The sequence below is a fragment of the Ostrea edulis genome, chromosome 5 (assembly GCF_947568905.1).
Source record: "Ostrea edulis chromosome 5, xbOstEdul1.1, whole genome shotgun sequence".
Taxonomy (NCBI): domain Eukaryota; kingdom Metazoa; phylum Mollusca; class Bivalvia; order Ostreida; family Ostreidae; genus Ostrea; species Ostrea edulis.
This window is the reverse complement of record NC_079168.1, coordinates 58,638,478-58,665,445: the sequence shown is the minus strand read 5'-3', so window position 1 is coordinate 58,665,445 and position 26,968 is coordinate 58,638,478. Positions and strand designations below refer to the sequence as shown.

General features: G+C 34.5%; 3 protein-coding genes across 3 annotated transcripts in view; 2 read left to right on the top strand and 1 right to left on the bottom strand.

The window, feature by feature from the left end:
* Window positions 1-26,968, bottom strand: part of LOC125650503 (nuclear valosin-containing protein-like) — a 76,395-nt gene that overhangs the window by 31,983 nt on the left and 17,444 nt on the right. The window contains exons 6-10 of the mRNA XM_048878868.2: window positions 22,160-22,633; window positions 21,416-21,464; window positions 17,675-17,739; window positions 17,202-17,336; window positions 15,999-16,100 (exon numbers count right to left, since the gene is read on the bottom strand). Coding sequence (XP_048734825.1) covers window positions 15,999-16,100; window positions 17,202-17,336; window positions 17,675-17,739; window positions 21,416-21,464; window positions 22,160-22,633 — 825 coding nt within the window. The remainder of the gene's footprint in view (window positions 1-15,998; window positions 16,101-17,201; window positions 17,337-17,674; window positions 17,740-21,415; window positions 21,465-22,159; window positions 22,634-26,968) is intronic.
* LOC125650508 (uncharacterized) lies at window positions 1,989-2,545 on the top strand. The gene is made up of 2 exons (XM_048878872.1): window positions 1,989-2,088; window positions 2,253-2,545. The coding sequence occupies exons 1-2, from the start codon at window positions 1,989-1,991 to the stop codon at window positions 2,543-2,545; spliced, it is 393 nt and encodes a 130-aa protein (XP_048734829.1).
* Window positions 14,352-15,262, top strand: LOC125650507 (uncharacterized). Its single transcript, XM_048878871.2, has 2 exons — window positions 14,352-14,451; window positions 14,970-15,262. The coding sequence occupies exons 1-2, from the start codon at window positions 14,352-14,354 to the stop codon at window positions 15,260-15,262; spliced, it is 393 nt and encodes a 130-aa protein (XP_048734828.1).

The following is a 26,968-nucleotide window of genomic DNA, read 5'->3' as shown; positions in this document are numbered from 1 at the left end:
AACTTTTCTGGTCAATGATTCTTGAGAAGAAATTTTTAAAAGATTTTCCCTATATATATCAGCATGTACATCTTTGATCCCCCATTTGTATACATCAGATAAAACTTGATGAGACAAATGCTGAAATGGATAGACAGATGAAAGGGAATCATCTCATCCTGTTCCACTACTAAGGGATGAACAATATGTCTCTAAAGTGACCATTACTGTAGTCATGATATAAGATAAGAGACAATAGGTCTTCTCTTGTATGATTGGTTGATTGATTGTTTTGCATCCCGTTGAGAATTTTTCAATCATATTGAGACGTCACCAGCTTTAGGTGAAGTACTATGCTTAGAGCTCAGGGGCGTAACAGTGAGGGTTCATTAATGTGCCAACGCCTGCCGTGAAACGGGACCTCTGATTTTAAAGTCATATCCAAAAGACCCATGAATCCCAGTTTTAAATGCCGAGTGTTTGGGGAAGGAGCAATCACTACCTATTTCAACATCTTAGATTTGACATGGCCATGGCATGAGCAGGGCTCAAACTTACGACCTCCTAGTTACGAAACGAACGCTCTACCATTGAGCTACCGCGACTGCTTCTTCTCTTGTAAAATATGCACTTTATCATTAAAGACATTATAAAAAACTTTTCAAATGTGTAATCTTTTATTACAATATATTCATGTACAAGATAAGTTTATTCCAATTTTGGGCCCAGAGGGCATAACAAGACAGCTTATAAAGATTCATATGCATAAATGTTTAAAAATGGTGTCCTGAGTTTCACAATGGTGATTGTTGAATGTTAATAGTGCAATGAGCGAGTCTATGAATCTTTAGGACTCCTACAGACTAATAAATCTTATTCATCAATAATTTGGTAAAACATGCATACGGTGCTTAGTTCCCCCCAAAATGATATTATCACTATATGGCAAGGATTGAAAATGAACAAATCATCTACACAGTTTGCATCTATTATATCCCTAGTAATTCTAATACTGCTTCCCCCCCCCCCCCCCCCCCCCCCCCCCCCCCCCCCCCCCCCCAAGCTATACATGTCACACGCTGTGATTTAATAAAGTTATAAAATGATTTTAGAGTTAGTCAAAGCTGTTGAATGGATGATCAGTTTTTACTAGCCCTGCTGTGGATGACTAAATGGATTGGTTTTTACTAGCCCTGCTGTTAATGACTAAATGGATAAGTTTTTACTAGCCCTGCTGTGGATGACTAAATGGATCAGTTTTTACTAGCCCTGATGTTAATGACTAAATGGATCAGTTTTTACTAGCCCTGCTGTGGATGACTAAATGGATTGGTTTTTACTAGCCCTGCTGTTAATGACTAAATGGATCAGTTTTTACTAGCCCTGCTGTGGATGACTAAATGGATCAGTTTTTACTAGCCCTGATGTTAATGACTAAATGGATCAGTTTTTACTAGCCCTGCTGTTAATGACTAAATGGATCAGCTTTTTCAGCCAAGCTGTTATTGATAATATTACACAAGCTCAGAGTCGGAGATAATTGACAGATCAGTTTTTACTAGCCCTGCTGTTAAGGACTAAATGGATCAGTTTTTACTAGCCCTGCTGTTAAGGACTAAATGGATCAGCTTTTTCAGCCAAGCTGTTATTGATAATATCACACAAGCTCAGAGTTGGAGATAATTGACAGATAGCAGGTAATCATACAGACTCACTGACACCTCTTCCCAGGTTACAATTAATTATGTTACCTACATCAAAGTGAACAGCATTTGACATCTCTGAGATCATAATTGCAAAATTAATATGCCAGAAAATGACCAATAGAATGAGTCTGAAACAAATTTACAAAACCTAGCCAATGAAATCCATCTACATTGTTCAAATATTTCTGATCAGCTAATAAAAGGCAGAATTTCTGCTTTTTTCAAACAGTTATCTATACACCGAATTCAACTGTCAAAGTTACAGATTCTATATTAATTATCTAATTGTTATTTGTTTCAAACATGCCTGGACAAACACACTCCCAGATTATAAAGTATATTACAGACCTCAGGATTCTCCTTCTTTCCTTTGAAAAAGCCAACCAACAGGTTTCTGCTCTAGGTATCAAATTTACTATTCTAATTAAGTTAAATTATGTTTTAAAAGTACTTTTTATTGTCATGATGGTTTTGTAATATTCATTTTTTCAACAAAATTAATTTCAATATTGTTGAAAGATATGTTTCTAGTTGTTTATCCAGCTAATAATATCCATTAAATTTCAGAGTCCTACATCCAGCGTTTGAGCCAGAGGACCTTCAGATCCACACTACACGATTCCCAAGACATCCACAACCTCACCAAGAAGTCTGTTGCCAATGGCATCAAGAGAGTTTACAAGCAAATCTCTGACCAAAAATGGAAGAAAATCACAGAGTTGTCTGCCCTTGTCACCCAGCAGCTGGACTTGGAACAACTACCAGAACCACCCACCGTCAGTGCAGGAGAATCAATAGAGATGGACAAGATGGCTTCTATCACCACCAAGAGTTTCTGTGAGCTTTATAGGAGTGCTTGAAGAGCTAGCGTAATGATTCAATGTGCCCCAATGTGCTGAGTAATGTCATACATACGCGTTTCAGTGATATATGTTTGAAGAAGAATGTTTCAATTTAAGACATCAGAAATTGTAAAGCTTTTCTATTGAAAAAGTACTAGAAATACATGTGCTAAATAGGATGATCTTTTTAACCCGATATTTTGATAATAATTTCATATAGATATATATTATAATAAACTTAGGAAAAAAAGAAAAGGTTTTGCGTTTCTTACAAAAGGAAAAAAAAAACAGCAGTAAAGTTTGTTATACATTGCCATATAGAGCACGGAAAGTTTGGGTACATGTGAAATGGTTCAAAATGATAGAAATGATTCATGATTGGGATCTGACAGAGATATTGCAGAATGATGGCAAATCAAGATATTAATCACTCTTGGTCAAGTTGACCAGTGAATTTATATGAAATTTACTGGTCTGAACAAATATTAACTGGCCAGTATATTAGTTATTTTAATGGGGGAAAAAACATAATAAAACAAATTAATATTTGCAGTAAGACAAATAAACTGTAAACATATGATCTGGAAGAATATGGAAAGGAATTTGTATGATTTCACACTTGCAATCAGCAATGTCTATTCATTTGTTTTTAAAAAATGCTTGGTACTGAATCCCAAATCAGAATCAGACATTTAATTAATTTCACAACTAAACCAAATTTGGAAACCATGTACGTAAAGAGGTTAAAGTTCTGAATTTATCGTGTGCATATTACTCGTCCCTCAGACTGATTATATACCAAAAAAGCACTAGACTTTAGAAATATTCACACCGGTTTTGCTGGTGCGACTGGCAAATCTCATATACTCTGTGTGGTAGATATCTGTGTAGACAGGAAATATTACCACCCTGATTCCATTCATTATTGTATAAAACTTTTATCATGCTTACATTACTACTTTTTTCCTTTGTTAAGAGCTATATGTTGAAATAAATTAATAAAGCTAGAAAAGCAATGTCACAATAGTGAAAAGTTTGAATCTACTTTAAAGATGCTATTTACTTAAATCTCCACTACACAAGAATTCTGGTATATTGATTTACCAATTTGTACCTTGACTCTTCTTGAGGAAAAGAATTTTTATGTATATTCCTGTGTGATTTTGAACCCATGTCCTAACCTGCATGAAGGCGTTTACCGACTCAAAGTACATCTTGCACATTGACATTACACCGTATAGTCGGCTTCTTTGGGAAGTATATAATTTTGGTCTATTTTGATGATTTTCAAAGATTCACAAAAACAAAGATTGCTAAATTTAAGTTTTAAGTACATCTATACATGTATACATATACTCGTATATTGTATATATAAATTAGAAGGAATTGTTTTAGTACACTAAAACTAAAACCACTTTCCAAAGTTATTTAACATTTTTAGAAATTGTCTTTAAAGTGGAAAATTAAGAGATATAGTACATAACAGTCACCTATATGTTTATGTGCTTCAACTAAGAAACAGTGTTATGAATATATGTTAGTAAATTAAACTTATGACTTAGCAGTTTCTGATGCCCAAGTTAGTTGGGGTTTTTTTTCTTTTGGGGTGTTACAACATTTATTTCCATATGAATATATACACTATTATACATGTAGGCGACTATATGATGACAAAACATAAGTATATATTATTGATGTCAAGCATAAATATATGGTAAACATATGCCTGAGTTAGCCTTAGTTGATTGATAGTTAAATGCAGACAACAGTGACCCATTCTTAATTTTATTATTTGACCTTTACATAAAAGGTAAAGGTAAAGGTAAAAAAAAATAGCACAAGGCACATTGTCTTATCATGGTATGCCAACATACCAAATATCAAAGGTCTATATCAAAAGACAAAAAAGTAATAGTACAGACAAAAAAATGCCCCCAAATTTCTATTATTTGACCTTTATATAAAAGGTCAAGGTCAAAGGTAATAAAAAATGGTACTTAAAACACTGTCTTATCATGGTATACCCGCATACCAAATATCAAAAGACAAAAAAGTTATGGCCCGGACAAATTTTGTGTGAGAGGTGGAAAAAGGAGAATTCACACTAAAACAATAAATGTCACCCTTCTGGGAAGAAGAGACATTATAAAAATGAGTTCACCAAATTTCTATCTAATTAAAATTAGATGTTTGATCCGCTAGTGAGTATGTGAGTGGATCTAACATCTAATTTTAATTAGATTGACCAAATTTTAACCATTAAAATTCATAACATACCTTGTAGACCCAAATACGTTCTGAAAAAATGGCTATACGGTGACTTGTACATTTACAGTTCTTTAAAAACATTTCAATGAACTTTTCACATACAATGCTTGCAAACTCTGAACATTCATTGTGGCCCACTCTAATCTGCAGGATCATGGTGTTGACAAATTTGAAGATAAACATGTATTCCATGAAGATGCTTGCATACTGACTTGATAAATATGAACCCCTGTGGTTCTTCAAAAGATTTTCAAAAAATCCTATATGATACAATATACAAGGAAATATTTTTGCCGCTTTTGCCCTTGTGAATGGGCAAATTTAAGACTAAAACTGTTTTCTCCTTTATCTCTCTTTTAACACAACTGTGCCTAGGCAAATTTAGAACAAAGGAAAACTGTCTGTGAGTGTAGAAGGGCGAAAATAACACAAGGTGAAAATAAACCGGTATACAATGCATTCAACTGGCACAAGGAGTCATCATTGTTTGAACTTAAACCTGCACTGCTTGAGGATGGTTCCATATTGGTTTGATATATTGCACCCATCTGATTCTTCAGAGACAGATTATTGAGTATATTCCTAGGCAGGTCACCAAGAGACAACTCGCTGAACGATAACTCATAAAACTCGCCAACACGACAACTCAAAGAAAGTCAAGTGACTCACATACAACTCATCGACAGAATATAATACACAACACTGACCGACACATATAAATAAATTATATATATATATATATATATATAGAGGAGATTTGGTCATGTGACCAAACCAGTTAGTCAAATAGCATGACCAACAGAAAATCGTGTGTACAGTTTTATTTTTCTTTGCATAAATCACCATTTCATCAATCAAATTTGATAATTATGTAAAGTTATGCGCGAGTCCCTCGAGGTAGGAAAGAAAGAAATCTTTAGTCCTTTCTCCACATTCTGAAACAATTTTTAGAAATCTACCATTTTTTTTCACAACTTTCTTTTTCAGGACATCGCAAGCTTCACACATAACTGCCAATCTTTTAATAAGTTCGGACCGAGCTTGCTCTGATTTGAGGAAAGCAATAATTTTTTTTTATATTACTTTAATTAACTGAACACATAACACAACACACAAGAGATAAACATATAAAATTCAATGTCGGTCAGTTTCTATTCACCTACACTCTTGACAGTGAAATGTCCATTCGGCTAAATTTTATACATTGGTGAATTTCACTTTTGTCGATGAGCTGTCTTTCGGTGAGTTTTTCAGGACTGCATTCATAAGTAATATATAACAGAGCAAGCTTAGTCACATTGCTTTGTGATGCGAACTTCACTCACTATTACTTCCAAACCTCATTGTAGCCCCAACCTGGCCCCGCGACTAATAGCTGGAACAATCTACACGTAGTTCGACTTTTCTGTGGTTCTTGAAAAGAAGATGATTTAATACACCAACCCCATTTCTTATTCAGGTCTTATTCTAGCAATGGGTCCTTTTTGTCTGAACAATCTGAGTTCTCTTCATCCAAGAATGCTTTGTGTATACATGTGATATGTACAGACTACAAAAAAATTCATGCTTTTTCAACCTTATCCACCCTGTCATGCCTATACAAAATGAAATTCATGTGAAAGAATAAATTGGACAGATTTTTTAGGTCAAGTCCTATAAATTCACAGATTTTTTAGGTCAAGTCCTATAAATTCAGTTTAACAATCAATACACTCAAATTAAAGTCTGTTGGTTTAATTGTATAACATGTCAATTTCCTATTCCTGGACTTTGATAAGTTTGGCAAATTTCAGACAAATTAATCAGGGCTGTGGTCAAAAATAGGTCAAGCCATAATTGTCATTGCTAATTGACATCTTTTACATTTTTTTTAAAGATTAATTTCTGTGCATATCTATAAATTCATATGATGAAATAAGTTACAAACATAATCAATGTGCCAAAAATTTGTTCACTCACTCCCACATTTATACTATCTTTCATACTGAAAACGTTAATGATCACAATTTAATGAAAAAGCTTTGAAAAGAAGTAAAACTCACCGACAAGTCAGAGAAAGTCAACTAATCGAAAGTAAAACTCACCAACAAGTCAGAGAAAGTCAACTAATTGAAAGTAAAACTCACCGACAAGTCAGAGAAAGTCAACTAATCGAAAGTAAAACTCACCAACAAGTCAGAGAAAGTCAACTAATTGAAAGTAAAACTCACCGACAAGTCAGAGAAAGTCAACTAATCGAAAGTAAAACTCACCGACACGATAAGTCAGAGAAAGTCAACTAATCGAAAGTAAAACTCACTGACAAGTCAGAGAAAGTCAACTAATCGAAAGTAAAACTCACCGACATGACAAGTCAGAGAAAGACAAGTCATGGATGACGACAACTCATGGATGACAACAACTTATGGATGACGACAACTCATGGATAATGACAACTCGACATCACTTGTATCGAAATATAATAAAATAGAGAAAGAGAGGAAAAAATCTGCACACTTTTCATTGTTTTGTTGTATTTCATCATTGTCACCCAAGACACCCTTCATTGGTCATTACAAATAGAGTTTTTTAAAACAAGGCAAACTAACAACCCTGTTATTCCATTAACCACTGGAATCTACAATGTACATGTATATGAATGTGTTTTAGCCAATGACTCTGCACAAAGTTCTTTTAGAAGGGTGGCATAGATTTATTGTATTCCTTTTTTCAATTAGTTTCGATGACTTGTTGTATCTCTGAGTTGTTGTATCTCTGACTTGTTGTATTTCTGATTTTTTTTTTATGAGTTGTCTTAGAGGTCTTGTCAAAGATGGCCACCATGGTCAGATGTGTGTTAACACCTCTCCTAGTTTATCTGGCTTTTAAACAAATTTCTACTGTTTTATTCTTCCAAGAGTTAGAGGAGGATTTTACTTATACACCAGGATTTAGATGGCTTATTTTAAATTCAAAGTTATGTTGTTTTGGACGTGAAATTTTAGCAAGAAGTTTATCTATGGAGCATTCAATGAAATCAAGAAGTTCAGTGAGGACTACTCACTACCTAGGATTTTTATGTCTACTTTCATCAAACGATGTCCATTTAAACCCAGGACCAGAAGGACCTCAACAGACCATAAATGTTCACTGTATTGGATGTAATCAGGTAGTGAAAACTACAACCCAAACCATGGAAATTCCTAATCAGGTAGAATGGCTGTGTGACTCTTGTATAAGTGAAATTTCAACTGGCTTTAGTGTTGACCAATCTCCTGAGAAACTTTTGGAATCTTTACCTTAGGGAATTTTATATGCACACTTGAATGTGAGAGGAATTTTAAGTAAATTGGATCAAATCAAAATAATGCTATGTAAAGGTGCATTTGATGTCCTGGCCTTGACAGAAAATAAATTGGACAACAAAATAGAAAATTCTGAAATATCAATCAATGGTTACAGAATTCTGAGGAGAGATAGAAACCGGAATGGGGGTGGAATATTAGTCTACATTAAAGAAAAATTTACCATTACAAACATAAAAATCATGGATGATTTGGAAATGCTTGAATTTGTGATTTCTATTGGGCAGTCTACTAAAACATCCTGTGCTGTATCTTATCGACCTCCAGATTCCACAGTAGATTGGTTAGAGAAGTTTGAGGGGCGGATTGAACAACTAATAGCGGAACACAAAAATATTCTAATTATTGGCGATTTCAATGTGGATTAGTATAACACAAAGCATTTAAAGACTATCATGAAAAACATTGGATTTCAGCAACTGATAAAAATCCCTACACGTGAGACTAAAGACTCCAGTACTTTAATTGATCATATTTATGTGAATAGTCCGGATAAGTTTTCTTCATCAAGAGTATTCCTAATAGGATTAAGTGACCACAACTTGATTTACACTGTAAATGGTAAAATTAGAGCCGGTGCAAACAGTCACGTTCATATTAAATATAGAAATTTTAAAAACTTAAATGAGAGCAGTTTTCAAGAAGAACTAAACACTATTGACTGGAATCCCATATATGAAATGGTGGATTTTGATACTATGTTGCAAATCTTTTATTCTAATTTTTTTGAAGTGGTGGATAAAGACATTCCTCTAAAAGAAAGAAGAATTAACTCGCATTCAGAAGAATGGATAAATGATGACATACTTACAGAAATGCACTGTCGCGAAAACCTCTTTAAAAAGGCGACACAGAGTAATGATGATCATGCGTGGAACCTATACAGAGCATCAAGAAACAGGGTAACAAAAAAGATCAGAGAGGCAAAACATGCATTTATTGAGGAAGCAATTTCCCAGGCAGAAAACAAGCCCAAGGACATGTGGGACAAACTTAGGCAATTCTTACCATCTAAGAAAATGAATACAAACTGTACATTCCTTAAGGACAATAATGCAGTTTTTAAAGATACAAAGGATATTGCCGAATGTTTTAATGATTACTTTTGTAACATTGTTCATGAGCTAGGAAAACATTTTGATGACACTTTACCTACTGTTCAAGAACAAATACCTAAAAATTCTTATACAATACCAGGTATAACTGCAGAATTTATTGAAAATGAGATAAAATGTATGTCTGCATCAAAGGCAACAAGGTTTGGATGGTATCTCTGTCAAACTTCTAAAACTTTCATTAAACAGTGTATGTGATATTCTTGCATATATTTTCAACCATTCTATATCTTCATGTACTTGTGCAGATGACTGGAAAAAAGCACGTGTTGTACCACTTTTTAAATCAGGAGATGAATGTTTAGTTAATAATTATCGGCCTGTATCCATTTTACCCTGTGTTAGCAAAATTTTAGAAAGGCATGTTTTTAATTCATTTTATGAGTATTTGTCAGTAAATTCTCTAATTACAGATTGTCAGTCTGGTTTTAGGCCAAAACGCTCATGTGAAAGTACTCTTATTTCTCTAGTAGATAGATGGCATAAAACTATTGATGAAGGTAAACTTACTGGTGTACCTTTTATAAACTTACGGAAAGCATTTGACACTGTCAATCACAAGATTTTATCACACAAACTCAAGTCATTTGGCATATGTAATGATACTTTTGAATGGTTTAAATCATATCTAACAAATCGTACACAGATATCGAGTTATTTGGAAAGGCAATTTATCGGATGAAAAAAATGTAACCATTGGAGTTCCAAAAGACTCTATTTTAGGCCCATTGTTTTTTATCCTGTATATCGATGACTATTCACAAGCACTGAAACATTCTCATGTAAATATGTATGCAGATGATACTTCACAAGATGTAACAGATAAGTCAGTGGAAAACATTGAGTCAAAGATGTGTGAAGATCTTCAGCGCTGTATAATGTGGATTAAGGATATTAAATTAAGCTTAAACCTGTCAAAAACTCAATGTATGCTTATTGGATCTGCACAAAAATTATCAAAGTATTGAAAATTAAATTTAGTGGTAAATAACCATGTCATAGAATGTGTTCAGGAGTCAAAATTACTTGGTATTATTATTGATGAAACTTTGTCTTGGAAAAGTCATAGAATCACTTATGAACAAGATTTCCAAGAGAATTGGCATTTTAAGAAGAATAAGATATTTTATGTCAAACGATGCGCTACTGAAAATTTTTAATACAATGATTTTTCCACATTTTACATATTGTTGCACTATAGGGAGCAATCCAAGAAATGCTGAAAATGTGAATAAGCTTTTTATATTGCAAAAACGAGCTTAACATCAAAAATTTTGAAACACCATCTAATGTCATGTTTACAGAACTTAACTGGTTGCCTCTATCAGACTACTTTGTCTATAGAAAAGTCATTTTAGTGTATAAAGTTTTTCATGGTTTTATGCCAGATTATTTAAATGTTTTTAAATATGTATCAGAAGTCAGTCAGAGGAAAACTAGAAATTCAAATTCAAAGATATTGTATATACCCAGGGCAAAAACAGAATATTTTAGAAGATCTTTCAGCATTTCAGGGAGCACAATGTGGAATGCCTTGAGTGAAAATATAAGAAACTCAACAAGTGTGTGTTGTAAGAGCAACTATCTTAGAGATTATCATCATACTTTTTAAGCTTCATTTTGTTCCTATTTATCTTACATTCATAATTATTTCTTAAGTTTATATGTATTCTACTTCTTTTAATCTGTGTTTATTTTACTAATATCTGTCTCTATGTATGTTATATGCAGGACCATATTGAAAACTAGCGTTTTCGCTAAATATGTAATCCTGGATTAAAAAAAAAAAGGCTTTATTATTATTATTATTATAGACCCACTTTTATTGTAAGTTGATTGTGTCACCAAATGTGATCACTTCAATTTTCTTTACTAATCGCAAATTCAATGAATGCATGTATGAGAAATGATAAAATTTTCAAAGGTCTCAACGACAATCAAATTATGGAATTTGTGAAAATATTTCTCAGCATTATACTTTTATAGACATATAAAACCATTTAATGATTAATACTCAGTACAGATTTTGTACCACTTTTGGTAAACTTGTGTATATATTTTTCACTAAAAATCAGGCCTTTTGAAAGGGACTGTACAGAATTAACACATGTATGTTTGTACCAGGTGTAGTTGAAATTGGCCTGGAAATTCTTTCAATGAATTTTAAAATAGGAAATGTTTACAGTCAGACAACAGACAAACATCAGGTAAAATATGATCAGAAATGCTCTTTTGAGTTTTCAAGTCAGGGAAAATGAAAAGTGTGAAAAACAAAGTCGGAAAAAAATGACTGACAGACACAGATGGATAGAGAGATGGAAGAGAACAGTCTCATCCTGTTCCACTACTTAGGGATGAACAATATGTCTCTAAAGTGACCATTACTGTTGATAAAAATATTCTCTCTTGTAAATATGCACTTATCATTAAAGACATTATAAAAAAAATTCAATTGTGCAATTTTTTTATTACAATCTATTTATGTATATCTAATTCATATGTATATGTTTAAAAATGGGTCTATAAATCTTTAGGACTGCTTTTATCCAGTATGAAGGAAATAGTTTTAAACACATTGTATGATAAGTTTAAGCAGCTGTGGTACAGCGACATGTTTAGCTCCTCCTCTAAATTATAGAATATTTAAGACATCTTTTTGCCCAGAAAGGATTTATCATCCTTGCCTTGTATTTGAAACATTTTTGTAGGTTCAGAACTTGTAATGTTAAACTACCTTTTGAAATTGGAAGATGGTATAATACATGTATACCAAGAGAAGATAGAATTTGTAAGTTATTGTAAAATGACATAGGTGATGAGTGTTATTATTTATTGGATTGTAATGGTCCATTTATATCGCAATCAACATTATTCTAGGCACCAAAGTAATTCTATTTTGCAACGAAATGTATAGAAATTTGAACAACTTTTTAACACAACAAATAAAATTAAATTGATGAACCTATGTAAATTTACAAAACCTATTATTGAGAGAGTTAGCTCTCCTGGTTAGCTCATTATCAGATACTGTAATTAATTTTTCTCAAGTCTGTTTATCATCAGTGTAATGTATCTCTACCCTGTACAGTATGTCAGTTTATCTCTACCCTGTACAGTATGTCAGTTTATCTCTACCCTGTACAGATGTCAGTTTATCTCTACACTGTACAGATGTCAGTTTATCTCTACACTGTACAGATGTCAGTTTATCTCTACACTGTACAGATGTCAGTTTATCATTACACTGTACAGTATGTCAGTTTATCTCTACACTGTACAGATGTCAGTTTATCTCTACACTGTACAGATGTCAGTTTATCTCTACACTACAGATGTCAGTTTATCTCTACACTGTACAGATGTCAGTTTATCTCTACACTGTACAGTATGTCAGTTTATCTCTACACTGTACAGATGTCAGTTTATCTCTACACTGTACAGATGTCAGTTTATCTCTACACTGTACAGTATGTCAGTTTATCTCTACACTGTACAGATGTCAGTTTATCTCTACACTACAGATGTCAGTTTATCTCTACACTACAGATGTCAGTTTATCTCTACCCTGTACAGATGTCAGTTTATCTCTACACTGTACAGATGTCAGTTTATCTCTACACTGTACAGTATGTCAGTTTATCTCTACACTGTACAGTATGTCAGTTTATCTCTACACTGTACAGTATGTCAGTTTATCTCTACACTGTACAGTATGTCAGTTTATCTCTACACTGTACATATGTTAGTTTATCTCTACACTGTACAGTATGTCAGTTTATCTCTACACTACAGATGTCAGTTTATCTCTACACTGTACAGATGTCAGTTTATCTCTACACTGTACAGTATGTCAGTTTATCTCTACACTGTACAGTATGTCAGTTTATCTCTACACTACAGATGTCAGTTTATCTCTACACTACAGATGTCAGTTTATCTCTACACTACAGATGTCAGTTTATCTCTACACTGTACAGTATGTCAGTTTATCTCTACACTGTACAGATGTCAGTTTATCTCTACACTGTACAGTATGTCAGTTTATCTCTACACTGTACAGTATGTCAGTTTATCTCTACACTACAGATGTCAGTTTATCTCTACACTGTACAGTATGTCAGTTTATCTCTACACTGTACAGATGTCAGTTTATCTCTACACTGTACAGATGTCAGTTTATCTCTACACTGTACAGATGTCAGTTTATCTCTACACTGTACAGTATGTCAGTTTATCTCTACACTGTACATACTGTCAGTTTATCTCTACACTGTACAGATGTCAGTTTATCTCTACACTGTACAGATGTCAGTTTATCTCTACACTGTACAGATGTCAGTTTTTGAGAATTAACTATATTAGTGTAATGTATCTCTACACTGTACATTCTGTCAGTTTATGAGAATAAACCATTGTTGTCGTCATTGCTACAGAGTAAAACTAATAAATCTAGTCCTCTTATTTATCAATAATTTGGTAAAACATCCATCCTTAGGCCTGGTATTCCAAGCTTCTAGTGGAATATTCAAAATGTCTTAAATCTAAACTACACTAGGGTTTATATATCTAAGAATTTAAAGTTATAAAATGATTTTAGAGTTAGTCAAAGCTGTTGGATGGATGATCAGTTTTTACTAGCCCTGATGTTAATGACTAAATGGATCAGTTTTTACTAGCCCTGCTGGTAATGACTAATTGGATCAGCTTTTTCAGCCAAGCTGTTAATGATAATATCCCACAAGACTCTGGACTCAAGATAATTGACCAATCATCCTGCCAATACTGACACATTGACACCTTTGTCCAGGTTACAATTAATTCTGCTACCTACATCAAAGTGAACAGCATTCAACATCTTACAGATTAATTAAATCAATTAGATCATAATTATTATGTCAGAAACCGACCAATAAAATGATTGTGAATCTAGCCAATGAAATCCATCTACATTGTTCAAATATTTCTCATCAGCTAATAAAAGGCAGAATTTCTGCTTTTTTCAACCATAGCTCTCTATGCATTGAGTTAAACTGTCAAAGCTTGCTTTATTTTGTTGCACATTCTATATCAATTATCTACTTGTTATTTGCTTCGGACATGGCTGATCTAACAAACTCCCAGATTATGCAGTATGCTACAGACCTCAGGATTCTCCTTGTTTTCCTTGAAAAAGCCAACCAACAGGTTTCTGCTCTAGGTATCAAATTTGCTGTTCTTAATTAACCTAAATTATGTTTTTAAAAGAACTTTTTGTTGTCATGATGGTTTTGTACTATCCATTTTTTCTGGGGGGGTTTTAAAGGTGGCTCACTAAAACCTGAAATAGTTTCTCAAATTAGTATGAATTGATTTAATCATAAAATATATGATGATATATAATAAGTATATATAGCAAAAAGGCAGAAAATATGCAAATTTGGATAAAAACATGATTTTCAAAAAAATTATTTCAACACATATGAACAAAAGACTCTGGGGGATTTGAACTCGCAGTTCACAAGTCCAATGACTTAACCACTGAGCTACGATGGTAGACAAACACATCGATCGATACTAATAATTTCACAACCCATTTAAATCACCATCTTGTCACGTAGTGTCATAGAGAGTACAAGCTTTAGTGTAGTGAGCTACCTTAAACAAAATTATTCTTTATATTGGTGAAAGATATGTTTCTAGTTGTTTATCCAGCTAATAATATCCATTAAATTTCAGAGTCCTACATCCAGCGTTTGAGCCAGGGGACCTTCAGATCCACACTACACGATTCCCAAGCCATCCACAACCTCACCAAGAAGTCTGTTGCCAATGGCATCAAGAGAGTTTACCTACAGCTCTCCACCCACAAATGGGAGCAAGTCAAACAGTTGTATGCCCTTGTCACCCAGCAGCTGGACTTGGAACAACTACCAGAACCACCCACCGTCAGTGCAGGAGAATCAACAGAGATGGACGAGATGGCTTCTATCACCACTCCAACTTTCTGTAAGCTCTATAGGAGTGCTTGAAAACATACAGCCCTGTGACTGTATGAATTTCTGATCCTCAATATCTTGTGTACAGTTAATGTAGTATGAATTTCTGATCCTCAATATCTTGTGTAGAGTTAATGTAGTATGAATTTCTGATCCTCAATATCTTGTGTAGAGTTAATGTAGTATGAATTTCAAGGATTTTGAAATGTGTGGTTGTATAATCTTAAATTTTTAGTTTTTGAGAAAAAGTGCTCATAAAAATGTGTGAATCATGTACATGAAGAATTTATGAAGCTTGAAGTTCCCAAGTTTGATTTAGGAGTAGAAGCACTTGAAGATATGAAAATATTTTTTGATTGAGGAATCTGAAATGAATACTACAGCTTTGCTAGATGCACTAGTGGACTCAATGCACTAGTGGACTCGCTGGACTAGTGGAAGTTGTATTAATATGCGAATCACCCTAGAATTGTCATTCCACCATTATGTATCCAAGTAATTTTCTCTCTTACATGATTGTATCCCAATTTAAGAGACCTGTATGTATCTGTAAATTGTTCTTCATAACTTGTACAGTGTGAAATAATGTTTCAAATGTCTATTATGTAAAGAATTAAGTATACCTAATATAATATGTATGTATTACCTTTAATGAATAAAATACTGTCAATGCAATTGTTGTCTCTATGATGCCTTTGAACACATGTTTGGAAATGCATGTTATGATGGATAATGTTGGGGGTGTGCTATGTTGTGCAGTTAATCTTACCACAGCCTGCTCAAAAAGATCTCGGATTTTCTCTTCCGACTCTCCAGACACACCGGACACAACCTCTGTGGCAGCTATTTTGAGAAATGGCAAATTCAGCTCCTGAGACAAAAATAGATTTAAAACAAATGTGTGTCTAAAATAGGAAAATAATTGAATAAATTTCTTTATTGAATCGGACAATAAGTGAGAGTTTGAAAAATTTCAATAAGTACACAATACACACTTATAGTTTTTCACAATAGAAAGCATGGATGCTTTGACCGGTCAACAGTTTACGAACCATTGACTGATTTCTATTGGCTACCCAAGTCACATGATTCTTCGTCTGCTGCTTTGTTTAGGTAATGGCGAGTTTAACTGATCCACTATAACTTTTAGGAAAATGATTGGATCCTCCTGTCCCGATAATATGCACATCTAACAATGGCAATGAAGCATTGTACAAAGTTCCAAATCTATCAGGTAAGCCATATAGGAGAAGTGTTCACAAACTATTTTACATCCTCCACCCCTCTTAAATCCACTACAACTTTTAGGAAAATAATTGGATCCTCCCATCCTAACAATATGCACATCTACAAATGGCAATGAAGCATTGTACAAAGTTTCAAGTCTATCCAACAAGCCATATAGGAGGAGAAGCATTCACAAGATTTTGTGACAGACAGATGGATGGACAGAAAGTACAAAAACAATGTCTCCCCCTGAAAGAGGGGAGACATAATTTATTGGATGAAAAGCAGAGCAGAAAGACAAAAAATATAATTATTAATTAGGATATTGGGTATGTTTTCTTTTAAACTAGTGGACACGGTGTTATCACACTGTCCTGTTAAAAGTTCAGTCAACAAACCATGTGCATCAAGAAAAAAACCCAGCCTAAATAGAAAGAAGGTGTATAACAAAACAGTTATAGACTGTGCCCTGGACAACAGCTGTTTAGTTTGAATTTCGAACAGATCTGTTGCCCTCAGTCTTTGCCTTCGGGCAACAGATCTGTCCTTGGGTCAAACAAAATACCTGTTGTCCTCAAACCCAATAACTGTATACTGTGTACTTTAATGTTAGAATTAAACTAAAAACAATATATAACCTGTCATATATACTAACTACTATATATTGCCTGTCTATGAGGGTACATGTACATGTATGTAAAGTATTATTTGTACAGTACATGTATCTTGGTAAACTAAGTCATACCCCTGCCACTGCATGAGCCAACAAAGTCTTCCCACACCCTGGGGGGCCATGAAAGAGGATTCCTCGGGGAGGAGTAATTCCAAGATGTTGGTAAACCTCGGGGTGTCTCATGTGAACCAGCAATTTACATATGTCCTTCAAAATTTAATTCATACATCAACAGAGAGTTAGAATAACTTAAAACTTTTGCAAGAATAGCTGCTTCAGATGCTGTAGGTAGATATCTAACAATTTTGCAAGCCTACAAAATTCTTAAGTTATTTTTCATAAAAACATAAAGAAATAAAAGCAACATGTTTAGTTCACAAAATAAATCTATAGCATTTTGACCCAATATGAAAAAAATAAATCCATGCAAAAATTTCCAGATTTATATGTTCTGTATTTATCTTAAATACAACATAAAAGTATTGATAAAACTAAATAAGAAAACAGATTTCTTACTACTTGCATTTGATATTCTGCAAACCTACCATCAACACAGAATCATTTCCACCAACATCAGCAAATGTAGTATTGGATGTTTGAAATTCTACACCTACAATTAAATAATAGGAGCAACATACAACACCATCAATGCAATACAGCAGTAAGGGTCAGTTCTATCAATAAGAATTAGCTGTCTGAATGGGACTAATATCCGCAGCTGGGCACATTAAAAACTGGGTATAATTTGAAAAACTGTAAAATGAAGTTTAGGGCATGTTGAAGCAGTCAAACAGCTTTAAATTTCAACTGTCACATTGTGATGGAAAAACACCTAAAACATTAAATTATAGGAGGAAGCAGACATGTTCCGGACACATCACTCGCCACAGCAGCCCACCCAAGACAGTTTTACAAAGAACCTTGGAAGGTGGTCGCGGACACAGCCAAGACAACAGGCAAAGAGCTGCATGGACAGCATAAAAGAGTGGACTTGAATGGACAGCCCTATCCTGATCAGATTGGCAGAAGACAGACTTGGCTGGCCTTCCGTCCATCATGTCTCCCCTATGACCATCAGTCAGGGGAATGAGATGAGATGAGAAAAATCAAGAGCGATTATTCTTATCCCATAAAGTCTTATGTAATGATGGCTTAAGGTAGAAAGGGATTTCATTTATGACCCAAAACCATTTTTCTATCTCAGATTTCAGTTCTGTTGATCTTTTTGACTCAAAATCTGTATGGATTATCCTCATCCAAAGACGAGTCTGTGTCATCAGCATTGTGACTCCAGGTGTGAATGTTGTTGTCGGTTTCTTTATATTTACATGCAGATGTACGGGTTTGTCCACACTAGTGGGCCCCCTTCCAAGTATCTGGCTGGCTGCACGCATGGCAGATCTCACCTCAGACCTCCATTTTTTCAGGTCATGAGGGTCGGCAGTAGAGAGCTTCCATTCTCTACGATCTTTCTCCGTCAGCTCTCTCCGTAATAGCATTGGCCGACCAACTCTACGCCTACCAGGAACTTGTATATTAAAAACGCACTTGAGTGCACTGCTGGATCCGACAACGTGGCCATAACAGCAGTCTCCTTTTCCTTAAGATGAGGATGAGGTAATCGATACCAAGCCGCCCCAATAATTCAATTGAACCTACAGTGGCCATATCTTCAGGCTTGGATGTTGCAGATCTGTCTTATCATGGCCCTGTCATTGTGCTGTAGGCGATGAAGATTTGGCTTGGTTAGTGCCCAGGTCTCACTGGCATGGAGCATAGAGCTCCGTACACAAATGTTATACACTCATCTACGGGTCTTGTACGACAGGTGGCATGATGTCAGGACAGTAGCAGCTCCTTGAACTTCTTTCAAGCGGTAATCACACGTGTAGTGGTTGCAAGGTCACAGCCACCAGCTGCGGAAAGCATGTCTCCGAGGTCGCAGAAGGAACCTACAACCTCCAACTTGTAGAGACCAACTTGGACATCACTCTGCGGCCTGCCGTCAAGAGGGCAAGCATTGTCTACTTCCTTTGATAGCAATGATTCATCAGCATTATGACTCCAGGTGTGAAGGAAATATCAGTGTCTAGTTCCTGTGAAATCACTAGCAATGGTTCTATGTATTCGTCAATGGAGTAAATTCAATCAATTTAGCTTCGGCAAGTAATAAAAAAATAACTTTAAAAACATAATCAAACGTAGGACAGATGTGACCTTTTGACCCCAAAATCCGAGATTACCCTGTCCAATGTACTCACAATTGGTGTAAATCTAATTACCTCAGCATCAACATGAAATCAAGTAGAAGCTTTAAAACTCTTTACCCATTTCATTATTTACATATTTGTACATATATGTTTATTTGACATTTAAACCCCAAATTCAGTAGGAACTATTTTTGTTCTATCAGAAGTCTGTCTTAAATTCCATTACTCTGTGTAAAAATGAAAATCAATTAAAGCCCCAAATCTGTTTTCTTTGATCAGTTTCCTGTTGACCTTTTGACCCCAGAATCATTAGATTATCTCTGTTTCATAAACTCCCCATTGGTGCAAGTTAAATCAATTCAGCTTCATCAAGTAATTAAATACATGTATGAATAGCTTTTAAAGAAGCCATTGTACGTCCGTTATTAAAGAAAGCAGGATTGGAGCTAGACTCGTTACGGAATTACAGACCTGTCTCAAACCTCTCATTTCTTTCCAAAATTTGGAAAGAGTTGTATCAGCTCGCATAGGGCACCATATAGATTCAAACAACCTAAATGACGTGGCCCAGTCTGCATATCGTCCTTGTCACTCAACAGAAACAGCTCTTCTAAGGGTACACCACGATATTGTGACAGCATTGGATAAAGGTTCTTGTGTTGCCTTGGTGATGCTAGATCTTTCAGCAGCTTTTGATGTTATACACCATCAAATTCCCATTAAGCGACTGGAGGTATCATTTGGTATTACTGGTGCAGTACTTACATGGATCAAATCTTACTTAACTGGTCGTAGTCAGAAAGTGGTTGTAGGAACTGCAAAGTCTAAGGACTTTCTGTTTCCATATGGAGTGCCCCAAGGGTCAGTTCTGGGACCAAGACTTTATGCAATGTTTGCAAAACCGATTGGTGAAATCTGCCGCAGACATCATATCATGTATCATTGCTATGCTGACGATACCTAGGCATACTTAGTTTTTAGACCTACAGATACATGGAATGCTATCTCATCGCGGCTACAGGAATGCTTAGCAGATAAAAAATCTTGGATGAACATCAACCTGCTGAAATTAAACGAAGAAAAAACTGAATTTATAGTGTTTACTTCGAAACATTCAAACGTTTCACCATCTTTTCAACTGTCTTTAGGAAATACCATTATTTCCAACTCGGAATGTGTTTGAAACCTTGGTGTTTTCTTCGACAGTGTACTTTCTTTTAAAAATCATATTAGTTCCATCTTTCGTTCTTGTTATTATCATCTACGGAATATTGCACAGATTCGTTCTTTCATCAATGATGACGCCTGCAAGACGCTTGTATGTTCTGTTGTGTTATCACGCTTAGACTATGGAAATGCATTATTTAAAGGGCTACCCCAAACAGATCTGAGCAGGCTACAGACAATCCAAAACTCAGCAGCTCGACTTGTTGCCCGGGTCAGGAAGCATGACCATATATCACTGGTGCTTGTGTCCTTGCACTGGCCTCCAGTTGATTCCAGTGTTGATTACAAGATTTTACTACACACATACAAGGCACTAAACAGATTGGCACCGGCCTATATCAGCGACCTCATCACTGTGTACGAACCAAAACCATCTCTGCGTTCATGCAATTCACGACTGCTAGTAAAACCACGCTTTCGTACCAAGACCTATGGAGATCGAAGGTTTGATGTAACAGCTGCCACACTATGGAACAGTTTACCGAGAGACATCCGTTCGTGTGGCACTGTCAAAAGTTTTAAGAAAAACCTCAAAACATATCTTTTTAGGAAATCTTGTAACCATATTTTGTAATATATTCTTTTTTTTAAAGTAAAGACTGGTTTGTCACATGAACTCGTAATGTTTAAATTGTTTTATTTTATTTGGATGTTATATTTTATGCTCTGATTAATCTTATGTTTTACATTTTACATTGTTAAAGCAATTAGAGTAATTACAAATTATATAATGCGCTATATAAATGCCGCACATTATTATTATTATTAATTATTCTTAATTGGATGGATAAAATGATTCCTATACACCTATACCCTCCTCAAACTTCACACAATAAGTTCACACAGTACCTGGCTTTGATTTCTTCTCCTTTCTTTCTCCTTCAGGCTTCTTCCCCTTCTGATGACATTAAAAGTATCAATATAAATTAGATTGAATAATATGCAGTGAACCATCTTACAAAACATGTTTTGATAAACCAGATAAGCAATTGGTATCTACAGTACATTGACTTTTCTATTACATACTTAACATGCTTAAGGCCAAAAAAAAAAAAATAGTTTCTCAGGCATAAAATTAAAAATTTCAATGAGGCAAAACAATTTTTTTTTACTAGCTGTAATATGAGTTATCTTTCCTTGTTATGTTGACTGTAGCATGAGTTACCTTTCCTTTCTCATGTGTAAGTGTACATGTATATACTATTATTCTTAAACACTTGCACATAAACAATAAATATTTGCTAAAAACTTCACTTACAATTTTATTAAAACCTTCTGAAGATTTACATAAAAATCTAGAACATAAGAGTTACTTCATCAACATAAATAAACAAAAATAAAATTTTAAAATTTTAAAATTCCATGCGGTATCTTTTCAATGGATGCGGGCAGTGCCTAAAAAACTATTGATCTTTGTTTTTGGCCTAAACTATACTGAACATGGCAATGTGATCTATGTACATTTACTTTCAAATCAGAACTTAAATTATATCTGTCAATGTAGAAACATTAGTAATTAAATTGTTATAATCCATAACTCCCATTTATTCCAACATTTTGGAATGTAGATGGATGTGTTTGATTTATTCTTACATTTGCCTTTGGAGTCTTCCGTCCTGCACTAACAGTCTCTGTCTCCTTTGTTTTCCCACTGATTTCTCTCTTAGTTCCCACCTTTTCTGACTGTTTCTCTCCTCTTTGATTAAGAATGACCCCTGACTGAACCTCAATGAGGGGAGGAGGAGGACACACAGTGATATCCACTACCTCACCCTGGGATCTTGCAAAACTAGAACCAGCATCTTTCATTATCTGTGACTGGTCTCCAACTCGGTCTAGAAAGAATGCAGTACCCAAGTTCTGACTGCTGGATGCAATTTCACCATCTGATTCTGAAGAATCATCAATGGTGATACAAGCATCTGCCCCAGTGGTCTGTGAACTCCTGTATACAGGGTCTAGGACAAGCTGCCCTGGGACAAGAGATGAGGAGGGGATGGTGGAGGTACTGGTTGCTGGCATATTTCTGTATATGCTTGACATCATTTCGTTCATGGCATTAGAATCCTAGAAAAAATATCCTCTATTAAATTGCTTACTTTACCACAGCAAACACACAGCCATACAGCTTAAAATATATGGATAACCAATATGTATCAATATTTTTTGCAATTTGGTTATTGATACAGAGGACCATGTGTCATTGTACAATTTGTTTGTTTCCAAATGACATGGTCTACGAACAAATTATTGAAATAACATTTTTTGTGCGTGACTGACTATCACAGAATGCAAAGAACCAGCAAATGAATTAGCACCAATCTTTATTGTTATTTAGATGTTGAGGTTAACATTCATAAAGAATCTTTATTGTTATTTAGATGTTGAGGTTAATATACATAGAGAAAGTGTAGTTCGGACTTCCAACTCACTTTGACATATCCATGGTATTGAAGATATTGATGTTCAAGATACTGAAGTTCAATTGTACTTGTTTATATTTTCTAGGTAATCATCTACTTTATGTTGCAATAAACACTTTAACAAAGTGGTATACTATTTAATTGCACACCTGTAACTTGAGGGGGAAAATATCAAACTCTTGCAAATTTAAGAGCAAGGCAATTGTGACAAAATGTTGCATACCTTTTGATTATTTAATCCCATTTTATATACATATTATATCTATATATATATATATATCTGCTTCATATTTGGATATTTTATAGAATATAGACATTAACAGCAAACTAACAACTCAACTTTATGACGAACAGGATGACTCAGCTTCTCTGTGGTCAACTTCCCGTATTTATGTAGCAATATTCAATTATCACCTGCATATGGTGTTTATATCTCTCAACTACTGTATTTTACTGAATGTATCACACACTTTTTGTTTTAGAATTTTATTTTGTGAGAAAACGGTGCATATTATATACCATAATAGGTTTTTTAACAGTATTATTGTCGTACCACGATATTATTCGACCAGATTGTGTAGCGACATAACAATAACGGAGCGGATCAAAGATCTTATTTAATCAGATTGTTCAACCCACAGACATAGCCTTGTATATGTAGATACATCTTGTTGTTGTTCACCTGTATTAGGCCCTATTACTCATTTAAAAGTGAAAATCAATCTCTAGACATTATTGCAGGAATGTAAACTTGTAAAAAATGTGATACTTGTAATCTGTAAAGAATTGAATTATCAAGAAAGCGCCAAATAGGATGCATTTGACCTGTGTAGTCGTCATCTCATTGTACATGTACACCACCATTTTCATTCAAGATGTTTAGGCCTAGAGATGTTTACAAATTGCCTTGCCACATGCTAAATAAACAAAGCAAGGCTTGAAAAATGATTTGCCACAAACTAGATAGTTTATTGTAAGATTTATGAATAGTATTTAAGGAAATGTTGAAGTATGTACTTGTAATAACTCTCAAGTTTTTTCTTTAATACGCAAAATAAATGTATTAATATTATGAGACACCCTGTATATATATTTACATCATTTACACTGAAGTCATACCCATAGTGAATGAGGGGGTTTATATATCACACCTTTTTAAATCATTTTCACAGCTTTGGTAGTGTGTTTGTAATGACGCACACTTGTTCTATAGATTTATTTATTATGTAGCCAGGCTATATAAGTCTAATAATTTTAAGTTTGAGAAAAAGAAAACATCAAGTCTGGTTACTTTTAATACAACAAAAGCTCAAGCTTTGTTGAAATCAACATTATTTCCAGGAAGATACTCATCGAAGATGTATAAAGTCAAGATTACCATTAGCTCAAAACTTTTGCTGTGCAGTTTACAAATACTTGTGCTTTGTTGAAAATTTACATCATTTCTGTGAAATGCTCAGTGAAAATTACCACGATGTTTAACGAGGCATGCTGAAAATTTTCAAATTTCATTTTTCAATTTTTACTGTTTACAATGCTTAACTATTAAAACTTTAAAAGTATTTCTAATTGTCAACCAAAATTTGAATAACAGTTGTTGAGTTACAAATGAGACACAGCACTCACAATTCTTTGTAATGTAAACAAGGCCCGCACCATGTTTTTGTTTACATATAGATTGCTTAATAGAAAATAGCATGTTTAGACCAAAATGAAATGTGCCAAACACTGGAAACTTTTTAATTGTTTTCAGAATTAACTTTTAAATTAAAAACATCTGCTTTAAATGAAATTTTTACTAGTATATATTTAACTTATGTAAACAAAAACATGACATGAGCCTTGTTTACATAACAAGGGATTGTGAGCTCTGTATCTCCAACATACCTTGACAACTGGCACTCAAATTTTTGTTGACCATTAGAAATACAGTACGGCCATCACGGATCCCGTATTAGACCGCGCTCCCCCGCGGTATGTTAATCCTTCCCGCGCTATCCCTCCGCGGGATTTCATCGCGGGGCAGATTTACACCGCCGCGGTGTGAAGTACCGTTATTTACCTGTTAGGACAATTTCATAGAGCTATTTCATTCGTCTGCAAAAAAATGAGTACGGCTTGCTTATGGACAGCTATCTCGCATTACATACCGGTATATTAAATAAATCATTTTAGAAAAATGAAAAATAAAATCAGGGACCTACTAAAACCAGATATACTTAGGATTTAGCATATTTAATACACCTCCAATTGTTTTATTCTAAAAAAAAAAAACCAAAAAAAAAAAAACCCCGGCATTTAATTTTGTTTTTTAATAGTATTTTTATGCTACAATTAATGATAAGGATTAGGAGCTGTGTCCTAATATTTTTTACAGTGACAAAATAATACAAATAGATCTACAAATGACCGTATACGAGTGCAAGATTAATATGTTCTGTCTGTTTTAATGGTGTTTGTGTAGATTTCGAGAATTGGTTCAATAATTTATTAGTAACAAAATATTATTTTGTATGTTTTAAGAATAACAAAATGTAAATTTTATATTATGCTAAAAGAAAGATTTTTGTTTTCTCATTTCAATCGAACATCGTTTATATGTACACCTGTTGGGTCCCTGCTGCACGTGTTCTTAAAACAACACACGGGGTAGAAGACCATGTGTGTATACGTTCAACGCGTCGAATACAGGATGTCAAAATGGTAATGTCTCTACTCCAGGGCATGCGATCTGCTTATCAGCTTACAATTACCTACATGTATACCCAACAAATTTTACCAGTAATTAAACTAGGGTGTTTGTTTTTAATTCCTTCGTCAAGTGCTGGTTTCCTCGCTTACAACTTACAAATTCCTTTTATTACGGTACATATGAATGTCAGTATCATCAAAATTACTCTCTAATTGCATGTTAAATCAAAATTTAATATACGCTGTAGAGGAAGGCCACACGTATACGACAGGGGTGGCGTATACCCCAAAACTGTGTTTTACTTGTTATCTACTTTTTGGTATTATATTACCTCCTTTAAAATATGCATTGCGTTTTTTTCTCCTCTCTCTCAGATGTTCAAAGCCCCAGAAATGTAATTAAAATTTGAGAATTTGGATCCAATTAATATTTTATTTTGATTAGATTGATGCTTTATTTGTATTGATTACCAAGCGGTGTTTGTGTGGCTAGTCTAATGTTGTCTTAGCAGTTTCACGGGTAGAGCGTGCGCTGATCGAGGTCTGGGGCGTTGAAGCAGACAGGAAGTGTTATGTAACAGATATACACATACCCTAGACGTTCTCTACACAATGAAACCTGTTAAGTTAGGACGTCTTCACAAAATGTACTGTGTTAGGTATAGCTATAGGGACACCTATATAATACTCTCTTTCGAATTGGGGAAAAATGGTTTGGAGAGAATATTAATTAGAACATATCCTCACACCACTTGTCCCCTCTAATCTAACAGTTTGTATCTACATCTTTCGTATGCTGCGGGTCACGTTTATGGAGATGTAACTTGGGCAGATTTTTGTCAAATGGTTAAAAATTGTCCTCACTTTACACGATTTTATCCCCCCTCTCAAATTTTATATAGAGTTTGATGATACTAGGCTTTCCTTTTCCTACTTTAATATTTGCGTGATACATGTTTTTCGCAATATATATTTGTACAAATACATGTATAGACTTATATTCCTGAAAAATAAGTTGTGAAACCACCAATCTGTGATTGATACTAACAGGGAAAATCAGTTTTCGTGAAGTTACTTTTGCTGTTTCACGGGTAAAGCGTGTGCCGATCGATGTCTGGGGTGTTGGAGCAGACGGTATTCGGAGCAGACAGGGCGTGTTATGTAACAGATATACACATACCCATGACCGTTTCTTCACAGTCCAGTCAGCTATGTTAAATAGTACTCTCTCTCTCTCTCTCTCTCTCTCTCTCTCTCAAATTTTATAAAGATTAGAATTTGCTGATGC

Excerpts from the sequence above, each read along its gene's own strand:
- LOC125650508 (XM_048878872.1), top strand. The coding sequence starts at position 1,989 with ATGCCTGGACAAACACACTCCCAGATTATAAAGTATATTACAGACCTC. Across the intron at positions 2,089-2,252 it reads CCAACAGGTTTCTGCTCTAG|AGTCCTACATCCAGCGTTTG; the intron begins GTATCAAATTTA and ends ATTAAATTTCAG.
- LOC125650507 (XM_048878871.2), top strand. The coding sequence starts at position 14,352 with ATGGCTGATCTAACAAACTCCCAGATTATGCAGTATGCTACAGACCTC. Across the intron at positions 14,452-14,969 it reads CCAACAGGTTTCTGCTCTAG|AGTCCTACATCCAGCGTTTG; the intron begins GTATCAAATTTG and ends ATTAAATTTCAG.